This window comes from Rhagoletis pomonella, unplaced genomic scaffold (genome assembly GCF_013731165.1).
Source record: "Rhagoletis pomonella isolate Grant_MI unplaced genomic scaffold, Rhpom_1.0 Rhpom_scaffold_00005, whole genome shotgun sequence".
NCBI lineage: Eukaryota > Metazoa > Arthropoda > Insecta > Diptera > Tephritidae > Rhagoletis > Rhagoletis pomonella.
In genome coordinates this window covers 25,649,135-25,672,715 of record NW_023458559.1, presented here as the reverse complement: position 1 = coordinate 25,672,715, position 23,581 = coordinate 25,649,135, and the positions used below count along the sequence as shown (strand labels likewise).

Genomic DNA, 23,581 nt, shown 5'->3' with positions numbered 1-23,581 from the left:
TATTTGCAATTTACCGTTATTCAGCTAAAAAAAATGGTTCCACGTAACCAGGTATGTATACCCTACGATCCAATTAATTAATACGAGATACGGAAAATGGAAGCTAACAAAATTCTCCAGAAACCGTATATACCAACGGTGGGCAAAGTGCGGCTCTTTTTACTTTCTCTTTGCTTAGAACATTTTGGCTCTTTTTACTTTTTAAAATACATATTTCTTTGCTGGACATTCTTTTCCATTGTGTTGTTTTTTTATTTTATAATTTTTAAATGCACATACGCAAATTGAGTTCAGAACATTACCCGAAATTAGAGAATGAAATTTCTACCACTTTTATGTATAGATATATATGTTTCGAATGAAAGAAAAATCATCATGGAAGTAATAAACGTTTCAAATTTGCATTTACAAAATCGGTTCATTAATAGGGCTTTTATCGGGTCCGTTTTTTCGCAAATGCTTTTTTTCATTATGCAGGTAGCTTATAATTTGAATTTGAACGAAATCGGTTCATAAAGCCCCCTAGCGGGTCTATTTTTGGTAAACGTATTTTCCATCAAGCTGGTAGCATATATTTTGAATTTAAAAGAAATCGGTTCATAAATATGATTTTTATAAATAACTCAACTCCAGCGCCACCTAGCTGGTATATTTTTTGCATACGTATTTCTCATCATGGAGGTAGCACACGTTTTAAATAAATACGACTTTTATAAATAACTCGACCCCAGCGCCACCTAGCGAGTTTTCTGGTAGCCTATAATGGGACCATATATGCAAGGTATAATCCCTGAAAATTTGACTGAAATCTATGCGGTGATTTTTGAGTTAACTCCGAACAACGAAAACGGCTATTATTTTAAATATATGGGCAAATCTAAAAAACAGTAACCTTGGTGTTATTTAGCTTTATTTTCACTGTTGGACACTATATCAAGCTGGTTGCTTTTGGATATAATTCATTGACATATACTTGAAGCCTCAAAACAAATTTGGATCAATTTGCTGCATAACTTTTGACTTCTAGGTGTCTAAATTTAAAAAAAATTATGAAAATAAGTGAACTTCTTATGTAATCTTTAAGAGGCGCAAAATTAATTATGTCATAACTTTTGAAGCATACCATATTCTGATTTGAAATTTAATGGGCATTTATAGGGACACGAATTTCGATACGATACGATACCATATCGATACTTTTGGCATTCGATACCGATATTTTCTACTCGATAATTTAAACACGATATTTTTTGGAATCGAGTACCAGAACCCTAATATCGTATCGAATGTCATAAACTCACATTACAAGGGTAATGTTAACAATTCGTCCCGATACAAATTGGGCTTTAAGGCGCAGAAATGTATAATTAGTTAGGATTGCATGTAGTGGTATTTGACCCCGCGACCTCGGTGTTTTCGGTCAACACATCAATCTATACGTGCTGTTACACAATATGTTAGTGTTTGACTGAGATTCTCCTCCGATTTTTCGCGCGCGCCTTAATGTTGTGGCACAAAAGGGGTCCCTACAGTTTTATGTCGACTCTGAAGGGCGATTTGGTTTTAATGGGAAGCTGTTTTTCATTTTCAAGCTGTGCGCACTGCTAACCATTACACCACAGCGGCCTATATACGAGATCTATATTTAGATAAATTTTTTTTGGATTTTGGTATCGATATTTGGAATATCGAGTCTTTTTATTCCGATATTAATGGGTACCCGATATTTTTAAAGCGATACTTTAAATGAGTACCATATCGATACATTCTGTTCGATATCGTGTCCCTAGGCATTTAGCAATTATGTGTATACTTCATATGTAGTAGGTAATAAAAGTGTGCATTAAAAAATAACGAAATGGCAAGTAACCCAAAGTGTGTAACTCCACATTTCACCATATTCAAAATTTCGGTTTATTGCGTATAGTTTTTAAAGCATTTAATTTTAATGACGAATAATTTGATAACTTAGCAAGAGTTGTGCTTTCAAAATAAACCAACTTTTAAAATATTCTGCGATCTGGAGCGTAATTTTTATTTCAAAAATATCTTAATTGATGGCCAGGAAACGGATTTTTAGGACCTAAAAACCTATAAAAAAGGCAAAATAAAATAACGAAATAGGCTGGAAAAGACAAAACAAAATAGTGAAAAAGGCAGGAAAAGGCACTAGGTGTTGCAAAAAAGGCAAAAAAAAGGATAACAAAATAGCGAAAAAGGCAGGAAAAGGCACTAGGTATTGCAAAAAAAGCAAAATAAGGCACTAAAAAAAGACAGAAAATACGAAGAACAATCAAAAAATACTGTTACGATTATCCTTGGAACCTCGTCCGGATTTCCCAAATCTCTCGGTTCGTATCGCTGGATTGTTAAATGAATGCAATCGTCCCGATCAGACACACTTGCGGTTCCAAACGCTGCAAGCCTTTCCAAGTGGACCACCTTCATCTTGTTTCTGGTCTCCCAACGGTCTGAATCCGAAACACTACGTCATTTAGCCGTTTTACGACCTTATACGGACCTTCCCAGTTGCATTGTAGTTTTGGGGACAAACCTTTCTTTCGTTGTGGATTGTATAGCAACTCCAAATCCCCTTCCTGGAAATCCTCGGAATTCATCGCCTTATCATACCTGGCTTTCATCTTGTCACTCATAATTTGAGTGCGCTGTCTCACAAGAGCATGTATCTCTTTCAGCTCCTCTTCCAGGATGTTTGACGTCTCTCTTCCAATTCTTCTAGCATCACCAGTCCCCCCAAACTTCAGATCACTTGGCAAACGGAGCTCACTGCCGAATATTACCCTTGCAGGAGTTTTACCCGTTGTTTCATGCACTGCTGACCGGTATCCCATCAGGAACAAGGGTATGCGGACATCCCAATCTTTTTGATTCTTGTCCACGACCTTCCGCAAATGTTCTTCCAGGGTTCGGTTGAACCGTTCCACCATGCCATCTGACAGCTCTATAGGTACACCGTATCTTGCAACCCAATTGTAGGTGAATACCCCCGCTACTGTTTTAGCTTCCTGGTTTGGAATCGGGTATACCTCCGGCCATTTGCTAAAGTAGTCCATAACCACAAGGACGTATTTGTTTCCCTGTGCGCTCATAGGAAATGGACCGGCTACATCCATGGCAATCCGCACGAAAGGTGCACCTGAGTTATATTGCTTCATCTGGCCGTGACTTCTGGATTTCGGCCCTTTAGCTGCAATACACTCCGCGCAGTTAGCAATCCACTCTGCGACCGATTGCCGACAACCAACCCAATAGAACCTCTGCTTAACCTTCTCCAAGGTCTTCGTGATTCCCAGGTGCCCTCCACTAGGACCATTGTGGAATTCCTTGAGTACATCCGGAATTCTTACCCTTGGAACTACTATCAGGTTGCGGGTGCACTGGCCATCTTCGCTTTCCCATACTCTATGCAAACAGCCAGATATTAATTTTAAGCTGTTCCATTGTGCCCAGTATGCCTTTGCGATGGGGCTTTCCGCTGCCATTTGCTCCTTAGTTGGCCTTCTGTCCACCTCCAGTCCATGCATCAAAAGCTCCAGATCTGGATCTTCCTGCTGACACTTTCGTAGCTGTTCTTCCTTCCACTCTTCCGCTGGTGTTATTGTCGTTAGACGGACGTCTATAATGTCCTCTTTTCCCTCAGCTTTTGAGCAGTGTTTACATTCCAGGCTACATGGTCGGCGGGACATGGCATCAGCATTACCGTGGACACTTCCCTTGCGGTGCTCAATAGCGAAGTCATAACTTTGCAGTCTCTCAATCCACCGAGCTAGCTGTCCTTCTGGATGGTCCGTTCGAACTCGGAAACGTTGCCCATAGAGGTACTTGTGGAAATGTTTGACGCACTCCACCAACGCTAGTAGTTCTCTCCGAGTTACGCAGTAGTTCCTTTCTGGTTTTCCAATCGACCGGCTATAGTAGGCGACCACCTTCTCCTGTCCATCAATTAACTGCGACAGTACGCCTCCTATGGCATAACCACTAGCATCCGTATCCAAAATAAACGTTGCACCTGGAACGGGATACGCTAGCACAGGTGCAGTACATAGTCGTTCCTTCAGAGTCTGGAAAGCCTCCTCCTGCTCCTTATTCCACTCGAAGGGTCTGTTTTTCCTAGTGAGCTCGTGGAGGCTATTAGCAACGCTGGCGAAATTCGGAACAAATCGTCGGTAGTAGGTGCATAGCCCAAGAAAACTTCGTAGTTCGTGCAGGTTCCTAGGTCTTGGCCAATCCTTTACTGCTTCTATCTTTTCCTTCGCAGTACAGATGCCCTCCGTTGTCACCTTGTGCCCTAAGTAGTTCACCTCCTTCCTGAACAGTGAGCACTTTTTAGGACTTAGCTTAAGACCAGCGCCAGCCAGCTGGAAAACTTCTTCCAAATTGTTCAGGTGTTCCTCAAAGCTTTTACCCAATACGATAATGTCGTCTAGATACACCAAACATGTTTTCCAATGCAGTCCTTTGAGCACATGGTCCATAAGTCGTTCAAAAGTGGCAGGAGCGTTGCATAATCCAAAGGGCATCACCGTGAATTGCCACAGACCGTCTCCAACGCTGAAAGCTGTCTTCTCCTTATCCTCGTCACTTACCTCCACTTGCCAATAACCGCTCTTAAGGTCGAGTGTTGAGAACCACTTTGTTCCAGTCAACGAGTCCAGAGTGTCATCGATCCTGGGAAGAGGATAGCTGTCCTTTTTCGTCAAATCGTTTAGTTTCCGGTAATCTACGCAGAACCGCATTTGACCATCCTTCTTCTTCACAAGTACTACCGGCGAACTCCATGGACTCGCTGATGGTTCAATCACACCACTCTCGCTCATTTCTTTTATTATTTGGCTAACAGTTTCACGTTTGGCAAGTGGAACACTCCGAGGAGCTTGACGGATTGGCCTTGCATCGCCAGTATCAATGCGATGTTTCACAACGTTAGTCCTGCCTGGTTTGTCGCCATCCTTGTCCAATATGTTGGAGTATCTTCGGAGAAGTTCCTTAGCCTTGTGATGGGATTTTTCTTCCAACCCTTCCGTCCATGCATTAATGTCTTCCGCAATGTCATTCTCGCCAATTGAATCGCTTTCAGGTAACTTTTCGCAGTTGAAGATTGCCTCTACCTCTCGACAGTACAGTTCCTCTTCGGAGTTTGACTGGTGATTTGAACTCATTGAGCACTCGAACTGGGATGCGTCCATCCTTTTGCGTCTTAGCCAAGGTTTTACCAATAAGTACGTCCGGTGTAGAATTTTGTGTTGCTTCAACAACCCACAATTTGTTTGTCCCACAATCTCCATCAATCTTTGCCCACACAACTGCTTCTGACTTCGGTGGAATCTGCTCGCTTTCCTCTAGGATCACTCGCTTGCTGCTGTACGGACCATCATACCCAAACCGAAGGGGCACTTCCATGTTGTTATACGTCATAATCCTGTTCTTCATGTTGATCTGCATACCTTGATCAAGCAAGAAGTCTAATCCAATGATGACTTCATCCATAATGGCCGCGACTATGAACTTGTGTAACACCGTCACATTCCCTATTGCGACTTTGCATGTTACCTCTCCTACAACTTGGGTGTCCTCACCAGTTGCTGTCCTCAACCTTGCTCCAGGTAATGGCCTTACCTCTTTAGTGACCAAATCAGATCGAATGATGGAATGTGATGCGCCCGTATCCACAGTTAGTACTCGCTCATGTCCGTCCACATATCCACCAACAGTAACGTTGCTCGCCTTTCTGTCAATTCGCGAGACGGAGATTATGGGGCATTCAATTGCGGGAGCCAGCGCGCGCCCCTTGCTGCTGGCTCGTTTTAGTTTAACGACTGATCGGAGTCGGGCTCGTCATCCTCAGTCCTGCGTTTACGTACTGCCGAACTGTTTGACCTGTTGGAACCCGTCTTACATTCGCGTGCGAAGTGGCCTGGTTTTCCGCATCTAAAGCATTTCCTAGCACCATCCTTTCTCTCGGTTGCACCAGGAGTATTCTTCTCTTCCATCGACTTAAGTGTTTTCAGGATCTCGTTCATCACGTCAGGTGTCTCCACCTCTACTCGATGGGCTTTGTAGGATGGTCTACTTAGGAGCGCCGCCGTTTCACGTGTCTGTGCATACGAGACCGTTTCAGCAAATGTTGGCTTTGGATTTGCATACGTCTCGCGCTTGGTATACACGTCCCGCATTCCGTTGATGAACCTCTGGATTTTTACTCTTTCGAGGTGCTCACCAGATGCATCTCCAATTGCCAAATGAGCCAACCTTTCAACCTCGGAGGCGAATTCCTGTAGAGTCTCGTTGGATTTCTGGCAGCGATTCTCCAGCTGCATCTGGTAGATCTGTCGCCTGTGTTCGCTACCATAGCGTCTTTCCACGGCCCCCATCAATGCATCATAATTGTTCCTTTCACAGTCAGGAATAGTCTGCAAGATTTCCGCTGCAGGTCCTTTTAATGCCACGAACAGAGCAGCGGATTTATCCTCCATACTCCAATGATTTGCTGTAGCTGTCTTCTCGAACTGCAGCTTAAAGACCTGGAAAGGAGTCGTGCCGTCAAAGGATGGAGTTTTTACCTTGGGAGCGTTCGTCGAAGCGGCTGGACGATTCAACTGCAAGTCTCGGAGTCGACCTTCTAACTCGCCCATCTTAGCCTCGACTTTGTCCTGTCTCTCTTCGATTTTGTCCTGTATTTGTGTAATTTTTGCATCCTGTGCTTCCAGCTGGGATGATATACGTGTCTCTTGTGCCAGTAGCTGAGCTTCTAGCCGGGATGACACCTGCGCTGATACCTCTGAAGATATACGTGTCTCCAGCGTTTGCATCTGGGATGACAGCTGTGATGACATCTCTGACATGCGTGTATCCTGTGCTTGCATCATCTGTGACTTGGCAGCCAGTAACGTGTTCATGTCCATAACTGTTGATGACGAAGGAGCCTTTTGCTGTTCTTCAACCTTCCCGGATGTCTGTTGCACATGATGAGGATGAGGCTGCATTCATCCTTCTGTTCGTCCTTTGCGGATGTATCGTCGGGTTTACCTTGGAAGTCGTATTTGTCCACGTCGATGCCTTCAGCTTCCATAGCCTCTCGCAACCGGGATAACAATTCCACTTTTCTTCCGGAGGTGGCCAAATTACGCTTTTCCAACTCCTGTTTCAGCTCCTCAATTTTTAAGTCCTGAATTTTCGCCATTTTTAGTAGTTTCTCCTTCGGGATTTATTTAACAATCCCACTTTTGACACCAATTGTTACGATTATCCTTGGAACCTCGTCCGGATTTCCCAAATCTCTCGGTTCGTATCGCTGGATTGTTAAATAAATGCAATCGATGACCAAATTGTAGTACAATTAACTTTATTGTACAACAAACAATTTACAATACTCGCTAATACAGTAAAAACACTTTACAATACTTGTTAAAGCAATAACAGCGCTTAACTAAACTTGGTAACACAATTAAACTTATAGCTTGCTTATTCGCAACTCGCTTCTCTGCTTACTTTACTTGTAGCTTGCTGACTTGTAACTAACTCACCTCGCTGTGGCGGCGCCCTTATATACCTGCGCTGGCACTTATGGCAACTCTAGAACATTCTGAAGTTTATCGCTCATTCTCTTTCTCTCGCTGTTCGCAGTGTTCATCCAACTTGACGTTTCTCTTTGTGGAACATTCTACGTCGTTCCTCGAACATTCTGCCTAGAGATGGGCAAAACGGTGATTTTACAATCACTGTGAAAACTGTTACTGTGATTTCCTGAAAGCAGTGACTTTAATCGGTGATTCGAATCACTATTTTAGAATTATGTGAATTTTCGATAGTACAGCTTGATACAGCCATTAAAAAAGCCAACGCAATAAGCACTCCATAATTTTATAATACCGTTATTAAAATGCAATTCGTAAAGCTTTAAATGTATATTAGTTTCATATTATTACATTTTTAAATAAAAAGTGACAAGTTTCTGTGTTGCTGAAAATGTAAATATAAGTTATATAAACATTTATTGTATAGATGAGTATTTTGAATTTGAATTTAAAAATAGAAGCATCTCCGTTTTTGCTGGACTCAACCGCGATCTTCTATCTATTACGATCAACCCAGCCTTTGAGAAAATGCGCTCACACGGAACAGATGTGCAAAGGGCACTGAGTTTTTCTTTAGCGACCTCTGCCAAAACTGGAAACATATATTGGTTTTCACGCCACCATTGAAGAGGATTTGATTTTCTAGAAATTATCCCTACTTCCAGATATCTATGCACCTCTATAATAGCTTTTGAAGTAGGTGTTCCTTGTGGCACAACGTTTGCTGCTTTTTTGTCGTGCTCAAACCACACAGAAAACTCATCCGCATTATCGCCAGTCTCTTGAATGTTGCTTATGTCGTGTTGTTGTCCAATTTTTTCTGAAAGGGCTGCAATTATGCTTTTTATCACCCAATCCCTTTCAGGCTCACGAAATGGAACTGACTTAAATCGGGGATCGCAAAATGTGCTGGCAGCTAATGTTTGGCTTCTTTCTATATATGCGAAACGACTATGCAAGCTATAATCTAACTTTTCCAAAAATGATTTAACACAATCGTATAATTCAAGAGTTTTAAGCTTTCCAATTACTTTTTTTAGTCCATTGACAAGAGTTAACACAATTGATGCAGTTTCATAAGAATCGCCACTAAAATCTAAACCTAAAAAAATAGGAAAACGGTGATTTAATATTTTTAATCACTGTGATAAACGGTGACTTGAAAATCGCTGTGAAAAAGTCGCCGATAGTGATTTTTTGCCCATCACTAATTCTGCCTATTTCTCGTTGTTCGCTTTGTGTTACCTCAGTATTCGCCACAATACATTTATTTTAGAAATGTTTATATTACAAGTAAAAGGAGAAAAACTATGATCTAGTTTCATTATATGAAAAATTTGTACTTAGAATCTTTGACTATTTTATCCTTTCTAACTCATAAAACTTTAATCTGTATAGTTGTAGTAACATTGAACCACAACATGCATTTTGAAGTTTTCTGGCAGCATTTTCATTCGATTTTCGCGAAGAAGAGCCCTGAATGTACTAAATGTGTGCTCGACGTAAGTTGATACAAGCGGCGCCCAATTTAAATATGGAACGTTTGAAACGTTCATATTATCAGGAATAAGGGCGTTTTCCTCGCCCTTTACAATTTTATCCACACCCCTTATTGTCTCCAAGCCTTCGTTAGCTGAGAAAACGGCTTTGAATTTTTCCAACACCAATTTGGCAAAAGGTCTCTGCGCTTCTACAAGCCGCATGGGCAAAGTGTATATTTTTTAATCTTAAAAAAAAAATTGTAAATGCTATAATCACTTTTTGAAAGGTAGAAAAGTAAAATAAAAGGCAAATATCTTAAAAAAGGCAAAAAAAGGCAAATATCTTAAAAAAGGTAAAAAAAGCAACATCAAATGTGTATATATGGAATCAGGGAAAGCTAAATCGTGGACATTCTTAATCGAATATAGTCTATATCTTTAGCAGAAAAAAAGCAATTTCCATAAAATCCGTTCCCTGTTGATAGCACATTTGGAAAATACGTCGAAACGATCTAAATATTTTTATAACTACTGCCGAGGGACGACCGCTGTTAAGAAAAAACCTTTTTCTAAATTTTTTGCGATGTTGCTTTGACCAGGGCTTGAACCCAGGTGCTGGTGAGTGAAAGCGCGCACTGCTTACCACCACAGCGGCCGACGGTTCTGATAGCTGTTCTTAGTTAATTGGGGCCTTTTGAATTCCATGGCGTCCCCAGTTTTGCCCGATTGTCTCCACGTTTGGAGATAGCGGTACTTGAACCTTTGCTTAAATTTGAACTATTATCTAAAAAAAAACTCCCTTAGTTTAGAAGATATTTTACTAAAATTTTGCACACGCTTGTATTTTAATATTTCCTTCACTATCTCATAAAATCATCGAAATCGGTTCATTCTAAAAGCTAGCTCCCATACAACTGATTGTCCAGAGACGTTGTTTTGCATTATAACTCCTCCAACTAAGCATGTAAAAATTTAGTATAGGTTCACTTTAACATATAGCACAATTTATTATTCAGATATAAAGTTAGAGTAATAGCGCAAAACCACATATCTGAGTAATCAGTAGTATTGGAGCTATACGTTAAAGTGCACCCATTTCGATACTTCTAAGGAATAATTAAGGTGATATTAAAAAACCGTTATGTGAAAAATTTTAGCAAAATAACTTCAAAACTGAGGAAGTTATTTATAAAATAGTTAAAATTCAATGAAATTTTCAAATACCGTTATCACGAAAACCGGAGCCAATCTGGTAAAATGGGGGATGCCATTGAATTTAGAACGTCCCAATTAAGTGAGTTCAACTTTCAAAATCTTTGCTCAAAATTTACAACTTGAACAATGTAATTTTAACCCAGCTTATTCTTTTATTTTCTATTTCATGTTTATTCCTCGTCTAACTTTGGAAGCACTTAATAAAAATGAATTACACTTGTATTAATCGATTTATTAAGAGAATACGAATAAAATGATATGTAAAACATAGGTGTGCTCACAAATTTAAAAATTAAAACTTTTTTTTTGAGAGTGTACCTATTTTTTAGATTTGCCCATATAAATAGATAGATAATTGAGGATAAATTTACAATATCCGAAATACTTCTTTTTAAGAGAAGCGAGGAAGAGTTGGACTTTTTGGAATAAAAGAAGCTAAGGCAATGGAAATGCAACATAAAGCTTTGCCATTGCTTTAATTCCAGCAACAGGTACCAGATTTAAAATATCCGCTGTTGAAAACAGCTGCGTGCCGCATATTTTAAATTTTTGGTACAACGTGTAACTGTGAGTCTTTGTACTCTACAAGTTTCTGCAAATTTTCTATTCGCGTACTATTTTGGATATTTTTCTCTTGGGAGATGACATTTCGCCGGAATTTTGCTGTTGGACATTTTTTACTGGAGATTTTAATCGAACGTACCTATTGACTTACCAACATTTACAGAACTGTTACGAACGGCTTTAACTGACGTAAAACCAGATTTTGAAAATTCGGCCAGAGGGATCTTTTAAATTTTCTTTAAGTCGACTTAAGAAAGAATTGAGTTATATATGCTATCGTATTCTGCAAATACTATTCCACGTGTATGTGAAATCCCCATCTCGCCAGCTAGGCTATTTAAAAAGTTATAGACGAACATATTTTGGTTTCCCCATAAGGTTAACATTACAATCCAAATGTTTAATACGTTTTTTCTCGAATTCAGGTTTTTCGACTTAGGCGGTTATTGCTTATGACCACAGTTATTTATCTTAGAATAATAATAAAATAACTATTTTTCATTTCTAATAATAATATTATTTAAAACTAAAATTATTGTTTTTGTTTTTTTTTTGTGGCTCCTAGTAGCATTTAGAATTTACATATGACACTTTTCGGCCTTGGCCTTGCCCACCCCTGGTATCAGTGTCGGATCCAGCGGGAGGCGGGTTTTGGGGGTTAAACTACGTGTCAGTCAGTGGTGGACCCACGGTGTGTGTTTTAATACATAGACGCCATATTATACATACATATGCGCCATATTAAAACACCCCCCGTGGGTCCGCCACTGACTGACACGAATACTCAGCGTCTCACCTATTATCTTTTCTCCTAATTTTGATTCTCAGTCCTTGTATTTGCACACGTCAAATTTAAAACTTTTAATTTGGTTGGTTTGGAAAAGGATAAAGAATTACAATTAAAATATGTGTTTTCGCGATCAAATTGTGATATTTTTTTAAGTTTATTTTCTGTATTTATTTGAAAGTCTGTTTTTCGATTGCCATATGAATTACTTTTATATTCAAAAAACTATTCTGTGTGGCATATTTGTAGGGATTTTATTAAAAAAAATGAAATGGAATCATGAATCTCTCACGGCTCTCTTTACACTTAGAAATAAAAAAATCGATTACGGTAACGATATGTACATAAGTATGTACATACATATGTCTTTTTCTTTCTCCGAAAAGTAATTTTTAAGCAAAAAATATTACCGACTTCAATTCTCATATAAAAATTTAGAACTACCGTTAATTTCTTCATAATCCCATGATCAAATTTAATCAGTATGGGACCACCCTTGAGGTACCACCTTTCCGATAAAAAAAGAATTATCGAAATCGGTTGACGAGGTTCAAAGTTATGCTGTCACCGCACACACAAAAAAAAAAATAAAATAAAATAAAATATTCCGACGAATTGATAACCTCCTTCTTTTTTGAAGTCGGTTAAAAATAAGTGTAAAGAAATCTTTAGTTTGAACATTTCGATTTTTTTGTATTTGAAGAGGGTTGCAACCCGTTGAACAAGTTAAAATCAAATTATTTAATAAGTTAGATGAATTTTTAAAAGATGGATATCAGTGAAAGTGGGTTTGGATGGGATTTATGTACTTCTGAACTGTATTTAAGAGAGTTGCCACGTGTTTAAAAATCAAATTCAATTAAATTTATCAGTTAATTGAAATCGGTAGCACAATGTCAGATGAAATAGATTTAAAATGATTTTAGTTTTAAAATACTTTTGAAGAGGTTTGCGACCAGTTTATTTATTTAATTTATACACAAGTTAAATGATATATTAACATAAGTGTGCAAGAGTTTTAAGAAAACTTTAGTTTGAAAATATTTTTCATTAGGGTTGCCATCTTTTCAAAAAATTATATCTATTTAACTCTCTACATATATGTGCATATGTACATACCTATATAATATGCCAAGGCATTTTTTGTGAAGGTCATCAGATCTGCATCGTTATTACGAATTTCAAAAATAAGATGTCAAATTAAAAAACTGGGCCTGTAAGGTTTTATTTTTAAACGTTAGAAATGAAAAACGGACACCACGCGTGAACTCTCTTCACTCAGAAACGGCTGGACGGATTTAGGTGAAACATTTGAAATTTTTATTTAGGTCTCCCGTTTTTCGTTGACCCTTTCTCGGATTTGACCATGTGCAGTATATCTTTATCAATAGCTTTCCAAAATAACCGACAGAGAGGTGGTGGTCTTACGATATGTGCAAATTCGTTTGTAGAAAATGGTAGCATATTTAACTGAATTTAGTCCTAAGTCAACTTTTATTCGTTTTTTTTAATACATACTTTAAATATCTCGTATTTTACACGCATGCCAGTTGCAAGGGAATTTTTCATATCCGCAACTTATACGGTTTACGTGCAATTAATTACATTTAATTCAATATTTCATATCATTTCACAGATCTACTCAAATTGCCTGACAATGATGAATTTCAATGGGGTCGTCACGATAATGAAAATGCTTACAGCGAACTGCATTCTAATTCTAACGAATATAACAGTACTAGCGGCGGAGGCGATTATTTGATGCGTCACATATTGAAGAAGCGTCAAGTGATTTTTCAAGTGAGTTCAATACGAGTTAGGGATGTTAATTTTTCAGCTTTTTCCGTTCCCGGGATCCCGGGATTAGTCCCGGGATTTAGATATTCATTACTTTTCAACAACTCAAATCGAAAAAAATTTACGTCGGAATTCATTTTAAAGGACTTTGTAATTTGAAAGATATGATTGATGCAAAAAAATATTTAAAAAATTCAATGCAATGCAGAATAAAAATATGGGTACTGAATGAAAGAGGAAATTCTTTTAGAATTTAAAAAAAAATAATATTTTTTGGATTTACAAGACGAATAGGTAATTTTTTAAGCTGATAAAGTTAGAAGGACGAAACTCGAGGATGCTATCGAGTTTATATAAGTCCTTAACATATTCAAATATGTTAACATATGCGAAATTTTAGGGATACAATTTAAAAATACATTTTCAATACTTACCTTCTGCACCAATAACTTGAATCTGCTTAAATTCTACGGGATTTCCTCTTTAATTTGATACCCATACTTCTTCTCTAAGCTTATTTCTCAAAATTTTTTAAATCATTTTTGTATTACTGACGTCAGAGTGAAAAACTAAAAGCGCAATTTTATTATATTTGGCCCATGGTTTCGCGATTATATTGATATTTCTGTTTAAAATTTACTATCGCGCGGAGTTATATGTATAATGAGCTAGACATTTACAAAAACTTAATTGTTAAAAAAAAAATATATAGCCAATACTGGTCAAGAAAAGGAGTTTATATTATTGCCATCAGCGCAAATTTCCAATCCCGAAAATCCCGGGCATATTTGCCAAGAATCCCGGGTTCCGAGATTAACATTCCTAATACGAGTACTAAAAAATGTTACGTACATATGTATGTACAGTGGCGTTCAAAATAATAGCAGCAAAGTTCAAAATGATGCTGTTGGCAACTTATCTTTATTTCATTTTAAATATGGATCGATTTATATCAGATACCACCTTAGTAAAAGTTTCAAAGTTTGCCCAAAGTTCGCAAAATCTAGTTAAACTTAAAAAAATTTTTATAAAAATTTCGATCTTTATACCCGAGCGCACTTGTGCCCAAGGGTATTATAACTTTGTTCGCATATCGGTTGTTTGTAACAGCCAAAACGAATCGAGATAGATATAGACAAATGTATAAATAAATGATCGGAATGAAAAGAGAAATCGATTAAGCCATGTCTGTCCGTCTGTCCGTGTACACGATAACTCGAGAATTGAGATACAATGTTGGAAAAATAATAGAAACAACTTATTGAAAAATATTAAATCAATTATATCAGCACCAGTTATATCTATTTTTTGGAATGGCGCACCCTGTACAAATATCAGTTAAAGGTTATTCTTTGTTTTGTTCCGCTAGTTTGTATCCTTTTCACTTTATATGCGAGACAGTAAACAATTGAATTGTTGCGCTTGGAAAAAATAATAGAAACCAAACGTGTGTGTTAATATTGGTGCTTTACAAAAGGTAAATTAATTATTTGTGGCACTTCTAATTGCGTTTTTAAAGAATGTTAACTAAATTAGAGTTATACTATAGGTTATTGAAACATAAAAAATAATAAAATGGGCCGAGCTAAACACTGCACGGAAGAGTAGAAGAATTTAATAATAAGTTTAAGAAATTCGATGAGTAAGATAGTAGATATGGTGGGCTGTTCCAAAACGAAGGTGTTCCCTGCCCTTCATAGCGTAAAAAACCAGAAACACGACGTACAAAGCGAAAAATGACTGCTAGCGATCAAAGGCGTTTAATTCGGCATTACAAAGTAAACCGTTTTCTGTCTTCAAGAAAGCTGAAAACAGAATTTAATGTCGATGTAACAAGCCGAGCCATGACGTACAGATTGGCAGAAGCCAAACTTTCAGCCAGAATCTCTAGAAAGGTACCGTTGCTGAGCCTTAAAACCAAAAACAACAGACTTGGTTTTGCCAGAAAACATCTTTTTCGTCAAAATGGTGAAAAATGTGCTGCAGTCTGATGAGACAAAGAGTAATATGTTTGGATCAGATGGAAAATAGTACGTAAAATGTCCTACGAACACAGCCTTTGATCCACAACACACGAAAAAACGGTTAAGCGCAGCGGGAGTTCCATTATGGTATAGGGCTGCTTCCCGAAGGAAAGAAGTTGGTCCAATACTTTGGATTAAGAACAAAATGTGCGCGCTTGACTATGTAAACATATTACAGATGATAAGGCTTTCCTATGCTAAAGAGGAAATGCCATTGCGGTGGGATTTACTGCAGGATAATGATCCTAAACATGCATCAAAACTGATAAAGTAGTGGTTAAAGAAGGAAACAGTGCAGGCTATGGAGTGGCCGCCACAATAGCCAGACCTCAACCCTATTGCGCACCTTTGGGCGGACTGAAAGAAGAGAATCGGGCCTTTTAAAGCCAGCAATAAAGACGAATTGTGGCGCCACCGAAAAGTGTTTGTGCAAACATCGTCATCGTAATCAGGCAATTCAATAAGCGGCGATTCAATAAGCTATTAAAGCAATAATATTTTTGTAAGAATTTATTGTTCAAAGCTTAATTTATTTAGATAATACTTTGTTTCTCTTATATCTTCCAGGCCAAAATTAAAAAAGGGGCCACAATTTATTTATGGCTTATTGCCCTTGCAAAAGAAGTCTAGATTTTAATTAACGTAAACGAAATGTACGAAATCGGAATGTGTTTAAAATTAAAGAGTTCTTCAGACAATAAAAAATATATGAAAGCTGTATGTTTCTATAATTTTTTCCAACACTGCATATCAACAAAATTTGGTAAGTAGGTTTCCCTTTATCCAAGGTAGGTTGGGATTGAAAATTGGCAACATCGGACAACCACCTACCCTTTAACGTTATTTTCGAAATATGAAAAAACCACGGTATTTTCGCCAATACTGGATCCAAATTGTTGAAAGTTGGTATGCGAAGTAGAATTTCGGCATAAAGCAAGACAGTTATTAAATTTTTGGAAAATGGGCGTGGTTCCGCCCACTTATGATAAAATGGTGTATCTCTGTAGTCCATTTACCAATCCCCACCAAACTCGGTGCGAACATTGCTTAGGGCTTGACTAAGAAACCCTTGGAACATTTTTGAAATCAGACAAGAACCACGCCCACCTCCCATATAACGGTAATTTAGAGAAATACGAAAACTGCGATAAATAAGTATTTAAGCTAATTTACTCAAAATCGACATATACAGCGAAAATGCTACTTAGGAAAATTTTTGGGAATTGGGCGTGGTACCGTCCACTTACGCCTACATATGTGTATCTCGGTAACTGGTTTATCAATTTCTACCAAACTCGGTATATTTATCAACCTTGGCTCAAAAAATCCATATGTTGAAAATTTCTGAAATCGGACTAAAATTACCCCCACCTCCTATACAACGGTAAATTTAAGAAATACGAAAATTCCGATGTTTGACGCAAACTTACACCAACCTCTTAACAAGACACAATGTTATTAAGTTTTGTAAAATTGGTGTGGTACCACCCACTTATGACCGACTACATACATATAGTGTATATTGATAGCCCCATATCGATTTCCACCAAACTTGCTCCAATTATTTCAATATCTCATAGCATATTATCGAAACTGTTTGACATCGGGAAGAATACTCTTGCGCATAATGCAGTTTACTGAAAGGTGTAAAAACGATATTTAATACGTGCGCCGGATATATAAAGTTCGGTTTCCCCCGATCTTATACTTCTTCACTTGGTTTAATTAGACTTCCTAGAAAGATTTCGGAGCTTTATAGCCAATTTTATTTAAGTATAACAAAAGTGCAAGTTCAAGTCGCTAAAAATTACCGCTATATTTTTAGAATTCTTTTTGTGCATACAAGAAAAGCTAAGTAATGCATACATGCACAGATTCGGTTCAAATCCGAAATATTGCATACGACAAAAACCGAAGTAATGCATACATGCACAGTTCCGACTCAAAGTCGAAGTAATGCATATGAGAAAAACGAAGTAATGCATATATGCACAGTTTCGTCTGAAAATCGAAATAATGCATATGACAAAAAACGAAAAGTGCATACACGCACAGTTTAGGTTGCAACTCGAACTTACGCGTATTTATTAAAAGAACCAAATTAATTTAATAATTATGTAGTACATACATAGATACATATATTTATGCCTAATGTGACCAACTATTTCATAGCTCAAAGAAGTACAGGTTAGGTTGGGTTAAGTTAACGCCGTGAGCCGATTACGAAATTTCAAATTCGGCTAATCTCGATCCCTAAGAGCTCAGTGTTTGTTCAGAAGTGCGAGCGAAAATGCTTCCATTTTAGCCTCGCGAAGGTTGGACAGTCTAAAAGAAAGTGACGAACGTATTATTTTGAGTTGTGACTCTTTTGAAGACGGTGTGCGATATGTATGTTAATCGCCAGTGCAGGTGTGGTTCCTATTGCTCCATTAATTCCTGTTTTACTGGCGTAGCATTCTCTAGTGAGTTCCAACAGACAACGGCTCCTTAAAACAATATAGGCTTAAATCTGGTTTCCGAGAACTAATGAATTAATTTGAGCGAGAGACCCCACCTTTTACCGATAGCTTCCCTACACTAGTACAAGGCAACCGATACCTTTCCTACCCTCTCCTAAATGTTTGGCTTCTAAGACAGCCGCCGTTGATAACCCACGTCCAAATTTCCCTGCTGAAGCGGCTGTTCTAACCGATGAACGTGACAGCCTTCGTCAGGCCGATCCCGGAGATCCCTGTATCAGGGATCTCAACGCGGAGATTCGGCAACTAGTGAACGTACCAAAGCGGAAGAAGTGGGAAGAACATCTGAAAACCTGTAACTTCACCTCTGGTGTGATTAAGCTATGGTCAACTGTGAGGTCACTGTCCAATCCGACGAAGCACGACGACAGAGTCGAAATTTCTTTCGGCGACCATGCCTCGTCGGACCCGGAGCGATGCGCGAGCTACTTTAGCCGGCAGTTCATACTGCATCCTCCGGTGGACAAAACCAAGCGTCGAGGGACCAGAAGGCTGCTTAAACTGCCAACAAGTTGTGCCCCCCTTGCATTCACCAGCGGTGAAGTTCAGGTGGCCATCGGGAAGGCGAAAGCCTCCAAAGCCATGGGTCCCGACGGAATATGCACGCTGATGCTGAAAAATTTGGAACCTGTGGGAGTAGCGTACCTAACGGAGGTCCTCAATTTGTCTATGGCCACTCTCATCATCCCAGACATCTGGAAGGTGGGGAGAGTGGTCCCACTGCTCAAACCGGGGAAACCCGCCAACAAAGGAGATTCGTAGCGACCGATAACACTCATTTTCCCGGTAGCGAAGACACTTGAGGACCTGATGCTCTCGTATTTCGCGAACCACCTGACCCCAGCGAAGCATCAGCATGGTTTCCGTAAAGTGCACAGTACAACAACAGCACTTAACGCCATAAACACTCAGATAACTCGTGGCTTTAACCGTAAACGTCCCTGTGAGAGAACGATTCTAGTAGCGTTGGACCTGTCAAAGGCTTTTGACACTGTCAACCATTCCACGCTACTAGAAGATATAGAGGCTTCCTCTCTCCAACAGAGGCTCAAACGGTGGTCGGCAAATTAACTGAGTGGTCGACACTCGTCGGTAATGTTTACAGACAAATCGAGCAAACTTAGAAAAATAAAACAGAGGGTTCCACAGGGTGGTGTCCTTTCCCCGCTACTGTTTAACTTTTACATTTCAAAGCTCCCTCAACCACCAGAGGGATTCTCGATTGTCTCTTACGCCGACGATTGCTCGATCATGGCGACTGGGAATGGAATTGATGACCTGTGTTCGAAAGTAAACGGGTATCTCTCCGAACTTCACTGCAAAGTGTCTAGCCCTCTCCCCTACGAAATCCTCTGCGACCCTGTTCACAACCTGGACGAAGGGTGTCAGGCTACTGCTGGGAATTTACGTCGATGCCACACCAATTCCGACGGTGAATAATCCCAAAATACTCGGAGTAAAATTCAACAGCCTGCTCTCCTTCTCTGCGCACGCTATTGTCAATAAAGTATAGAGCCGCAACAAGGTCCTCAAGTCGCTAGCGAACAGTACTTGGGGCAAAGACAAAGAAACGTTGCTGGCAACATACAAGGCAATAGGCCGGCCGGTTTAAAACTACGCAGCACCAGTGTGGTCGCCGGGGACTAGTAGGACGCAGTGGACGAAGCTAAAGACAGCACAAAACACAGCACTCAGGGCAGCGACCGGATACCTCCTAATGCCACCAGAACACCACTTCCATGATGAGGCGAAAATGCTCCCAATTAGGGAGCACAACACAATGCTCTGCAAGCAGTTTCTGGTTGGGAGCCACAGATGTGGCCACCCAAATAGACAGCTGCTTGCAGAGGAGCCCTCGCCAAGGCACGTCAGGAGGCATCTATATGCACTGACGAACGAAGTCCAGAGGTTCATTAAGCAGCCTCTGGACCCGTCAGCTTACAGAAAGGCCCTGAACGGCATTCACAGGAACGCAGCCTCGAGTCATGTAGACTCTAGACCTGTGAATGCCGTTCTAGGCACACAAACACCGGACATTGACGCGACGGAGCTCCATCTGCCTCGGGAGACCAGAACAACAATAGCCCAATTTCGCTCTGGCTACTGCAGCAGGCTAAACTCCTACCTGAGTAGGCTAAATGCGGATGTGCCGAATGAATGTCCGGCATGCCCGGAAACCCCCACAGCCCTAACGGCGCCGTCCCTGTGACCCCATAGAGGCTGTACGCTTCCTGGGGCTGCCGTTAGTGGAACTCGACGACAACGACTGAGATATCAACCGATCTGGGCGGGGTTGTTGTAGCCGCTGCAACAACAACAACCCACATAGTTACCTGGTTCAGGTAACCTTGAGCCAGATCAAAAAGGGTGTAAAAAAATGTCCCCTAACCAAAAGATTTACATCATCTACATAGGCGATCACACGACAGCCCACTTTTTCCAGTTCCTCTAGAAAGTCGTTTACAACCGCAATCCAGAGAAGGGGAAAGAGAACACCTCCTTGTGGAGTGCTCCTATTGACTCTTCACTGAGTGCAGGCGCTCCACCACTCCGCCGCGACTGTTCTGTCACGAAGTAAGCTTATTAGGTTGGTTTCAACCCCCAGATTATGAATATACTTTTGTCTCTGGAGTGACATTGTTGAAGGCCCCCTCGACATCGAAGAAGGCCCCTAGTGCATAGTCTTCATGTGTGAAGGCTTCCACTGACCACTTTACCAATGTGTCGAGGTCTTGAAAGACAGTCGCGATGAATCGCTTTTCATATGAACAGGTCTATCAGTCTCTCCAGCATTTTAGAAAAAACGAAGAGACTGATAGGCCTAAAAACCCTAGGGGCCTTCCGGATGAGCGCAACACTGACTATCCTCCAAGCCTCTGGGATGTACCCCCAGTTCACATAAGTAGGATCCAACCAATTGCACGACACCTTCAGAGTCCTTTGCAGCTGCGCAGGCATGATGTTTCGGTCCCCGGTGACTTTAATGGTTTGAACGAATTTATCGCCCATGCCATGTGATGATCGTCCAGAAGATCGGAGAAGTACAGGACCTGGGGGAGATTCTGTAACCAGATAGCTATAATTTTCGAATCGCTATTGCACTTTTTGACGCAAAAACATGTATATCATGCGTCAAAAAGTGCGATAGCGATCCGAAAACTGTCGCTCACTGGTTACAGAATCTCCCTCCTGAAGAACAAAGTATCGCAAAGAAGTACATTTGACTGTACATTCGAAGTACGAAGTACAAGAGCGAAAAAAGAAGTACTGTACTTCCGAAAGAAGTACGGTTGGTCAAATTATTTATGCCCCATTTATAAATGGATTATAAGTTGTAAAGCGAAATAAGATAATATAATTTTAAGCAAAAAAAAAAACCGACTTCCACTCTCATATAAAAAAATTAAATATATATATATATATATATATCTCATGATCCACTGATCGGATCTTAACCAGATTAGCATGGGACCACCTCAGACACTATCTTTCCGATGCAAAAAGAATTATCGAAATCGGTTGACGTGGTCCAAAGTTATGCGGTAACATACATAAAAAAAATAAAAATAAAATAAAAAATATAAAAAAGTTAAAATTAAAAATAAAATAAAAAATATAAAAAAGTTAAAATTAAAAATAAAATAAAAAATATAAAAAAATTAAAATTAAAAATAAAATAAAAAATAAAAAACAAATAAAAAAAATAAATAAAAACAAAAATATATAAAAAATATTCCGACGAACTGATAACCTCCTCCTTTTTTGGAAGTCGGTTAAAAATATAATTCTTTCTGCGTAGGCGACCTTCGGCCAAGCTTAGGGATTATAAGTAGAATTCTCCTTTGTGTTGCCGGAAAAGAGGAGAGTAAGTATTTTTGCGCAGAACTTCTTTTAGTGTAGGCGGCGTTCGGAAAGGAGGGGAGGAAGTATTTTTGCGCAGAACTTCTTTCTTTCATATAAAACAAAATTTTTGTTGCGCATTTCTTCCATACAAAAAGAAGTTTTGTTCATGCGTTATATGGAAGAAAATGCGCAACACCCTCCGCGAAACAAAATCTAAAAAATCAACGGTAATATTTAGCGACTTGAAACTTGCAATTAAAAAAATTCGAAATTTCGATGAACATTTTTTTTAGTTTAGTAAGTTTTTGTGAACTTTGTGTAAGCTTTAAAAGTTTTATTGATGTGGTTGGTAAGTTGCCAACAGCATCATTTTGAATTTTGCTGCTATTATTTTGAACGCCACTGTATGTATGTACATAATAATTGATTTGAAAGTGCAACGAAGAAAACAGGTTTTCATGCAGCAATGAAAATTCGCATACTTACATATGTATGTACATACATATACATATAGTATGTATGTATGTATATCATTTACTTTATATAGGAAAACAAAGACTACGGTGACTGCCGCACTTCGTTGGGAGAGGTTGGCCGTTGCCGACACCCACTCTACTGCCGCATACCTGAGTTGAAAGACGATGTTTGGCGCTTAATCTCGCAGTTGTGCATTATTGAACAAAAGTATCCATATTTTTCCCTTTTATTGTTAACTAAATAAATTCATTGCTATTCTCCTTTTAGGTCTATAGGCGTCTGTTGCACTGACAACACCGAGAACCGTTCCAGTCCCCAAGTTATTGCTGATGTTAACAATAATGGCTTGGAGGAGGCACGCATTGTCAACAAGCCCGAGAAACGAGGTTGCGGACTTACCACCAAACAATTTCCACGCATTACGGGCGGCCGTCCAGCGGAACCGGATGAATGGCCGTGGATGGCTGCGTTAATACGTCCCGGTTTGCCATATGTGTGGTGCGGAGGTGTGCTTGTCACTGATCGCCATGTCCTTACAGCAGGACACTGCGTCCACAAATTCAATAAAGATGATATATTTGTGCGCTTGGGCGAATATAATACGTTGTTGGTTAATGAGACTCGTGCGCGTGATTTTCGCATTGCGAATATGGTGATACATATCGATTACGACCCGCTAACTTACGAGAATGATATTGCGCTGCTACGTCTGGATCGTGCTACACTCTTTAACACATACATCTGGCCAGTTTGCATGCCCCCTATTAATCAAATTTGGGAGGGACAGGTGGGCGTAGTCACTGGTTGGGGTACACAAACTTTTGCCGGTCCCCATTCGAATATTCTTATGGAGGTAAACAGTCGTATAGCATTGGTTTCATTGTTTTCCATTTGCTTTCAATATCCTTAGGTACTGCTGCCAATTTGGAAACTTTCCGACTGTCGAAAAGCGATGGTTGAGCGCATTCCGGATACAGTACTGTGCGCTGGCGTTCGTGAAGGCGGGCAGGACTCCTGCCAAGGCGACAGTGGGGGTCCATTATTGGTACAATTGCCCAATCGTCGCTGGGTCACCGTCGGTATTGTCTCTTGGGGTGTGCGCTGCGGTGAAGCCAATCGTCCTGGCATGTATACGAGCGTTAACCATTATATGCATTGGATACTCGAAAATTCGGATATTTAATGTCGTTAAAACATCTTAGTTGTGTCCTTAAAAAGTAATATATTAAATAAAAAATTTTTCAATACTCGCTAAAGGATTTGCTTTCATAAAACAGTT

At 39.5% G+C, this 23,581-nt stretch overlaps 2 protein-coding genes across 2 annotated transcripts in view; one reads left to right on the top strand and one right to left on the bottom strand.

Annotated features, from left to right (window-relative positions):
* The window catches only part of LOC118738799 (proclotting enzyme-like), a gene marked incomplete in the record, with an annotated part of 90,879 nt that overhangs the window by 22,258 nt on the left and 45,040 nt on the right, over positions 1-23,581 (bottom strand).
* LOC118738634 (proclotting enzyme) lies at positions 13,254-23,552 on the top strand (the record flags this gene model as incomplete). The annotated part of the gene is made up of 4 exons (XM_036469539.1): positions 13,254-13,442; positions 22,373-22,509; positions 22,570-23,155; positions 23,213-23,552. Coding segments are annotated over 4 exons (1,185 nt in total), but the record flags the coding sequence as incomplete, so codon positions are not given.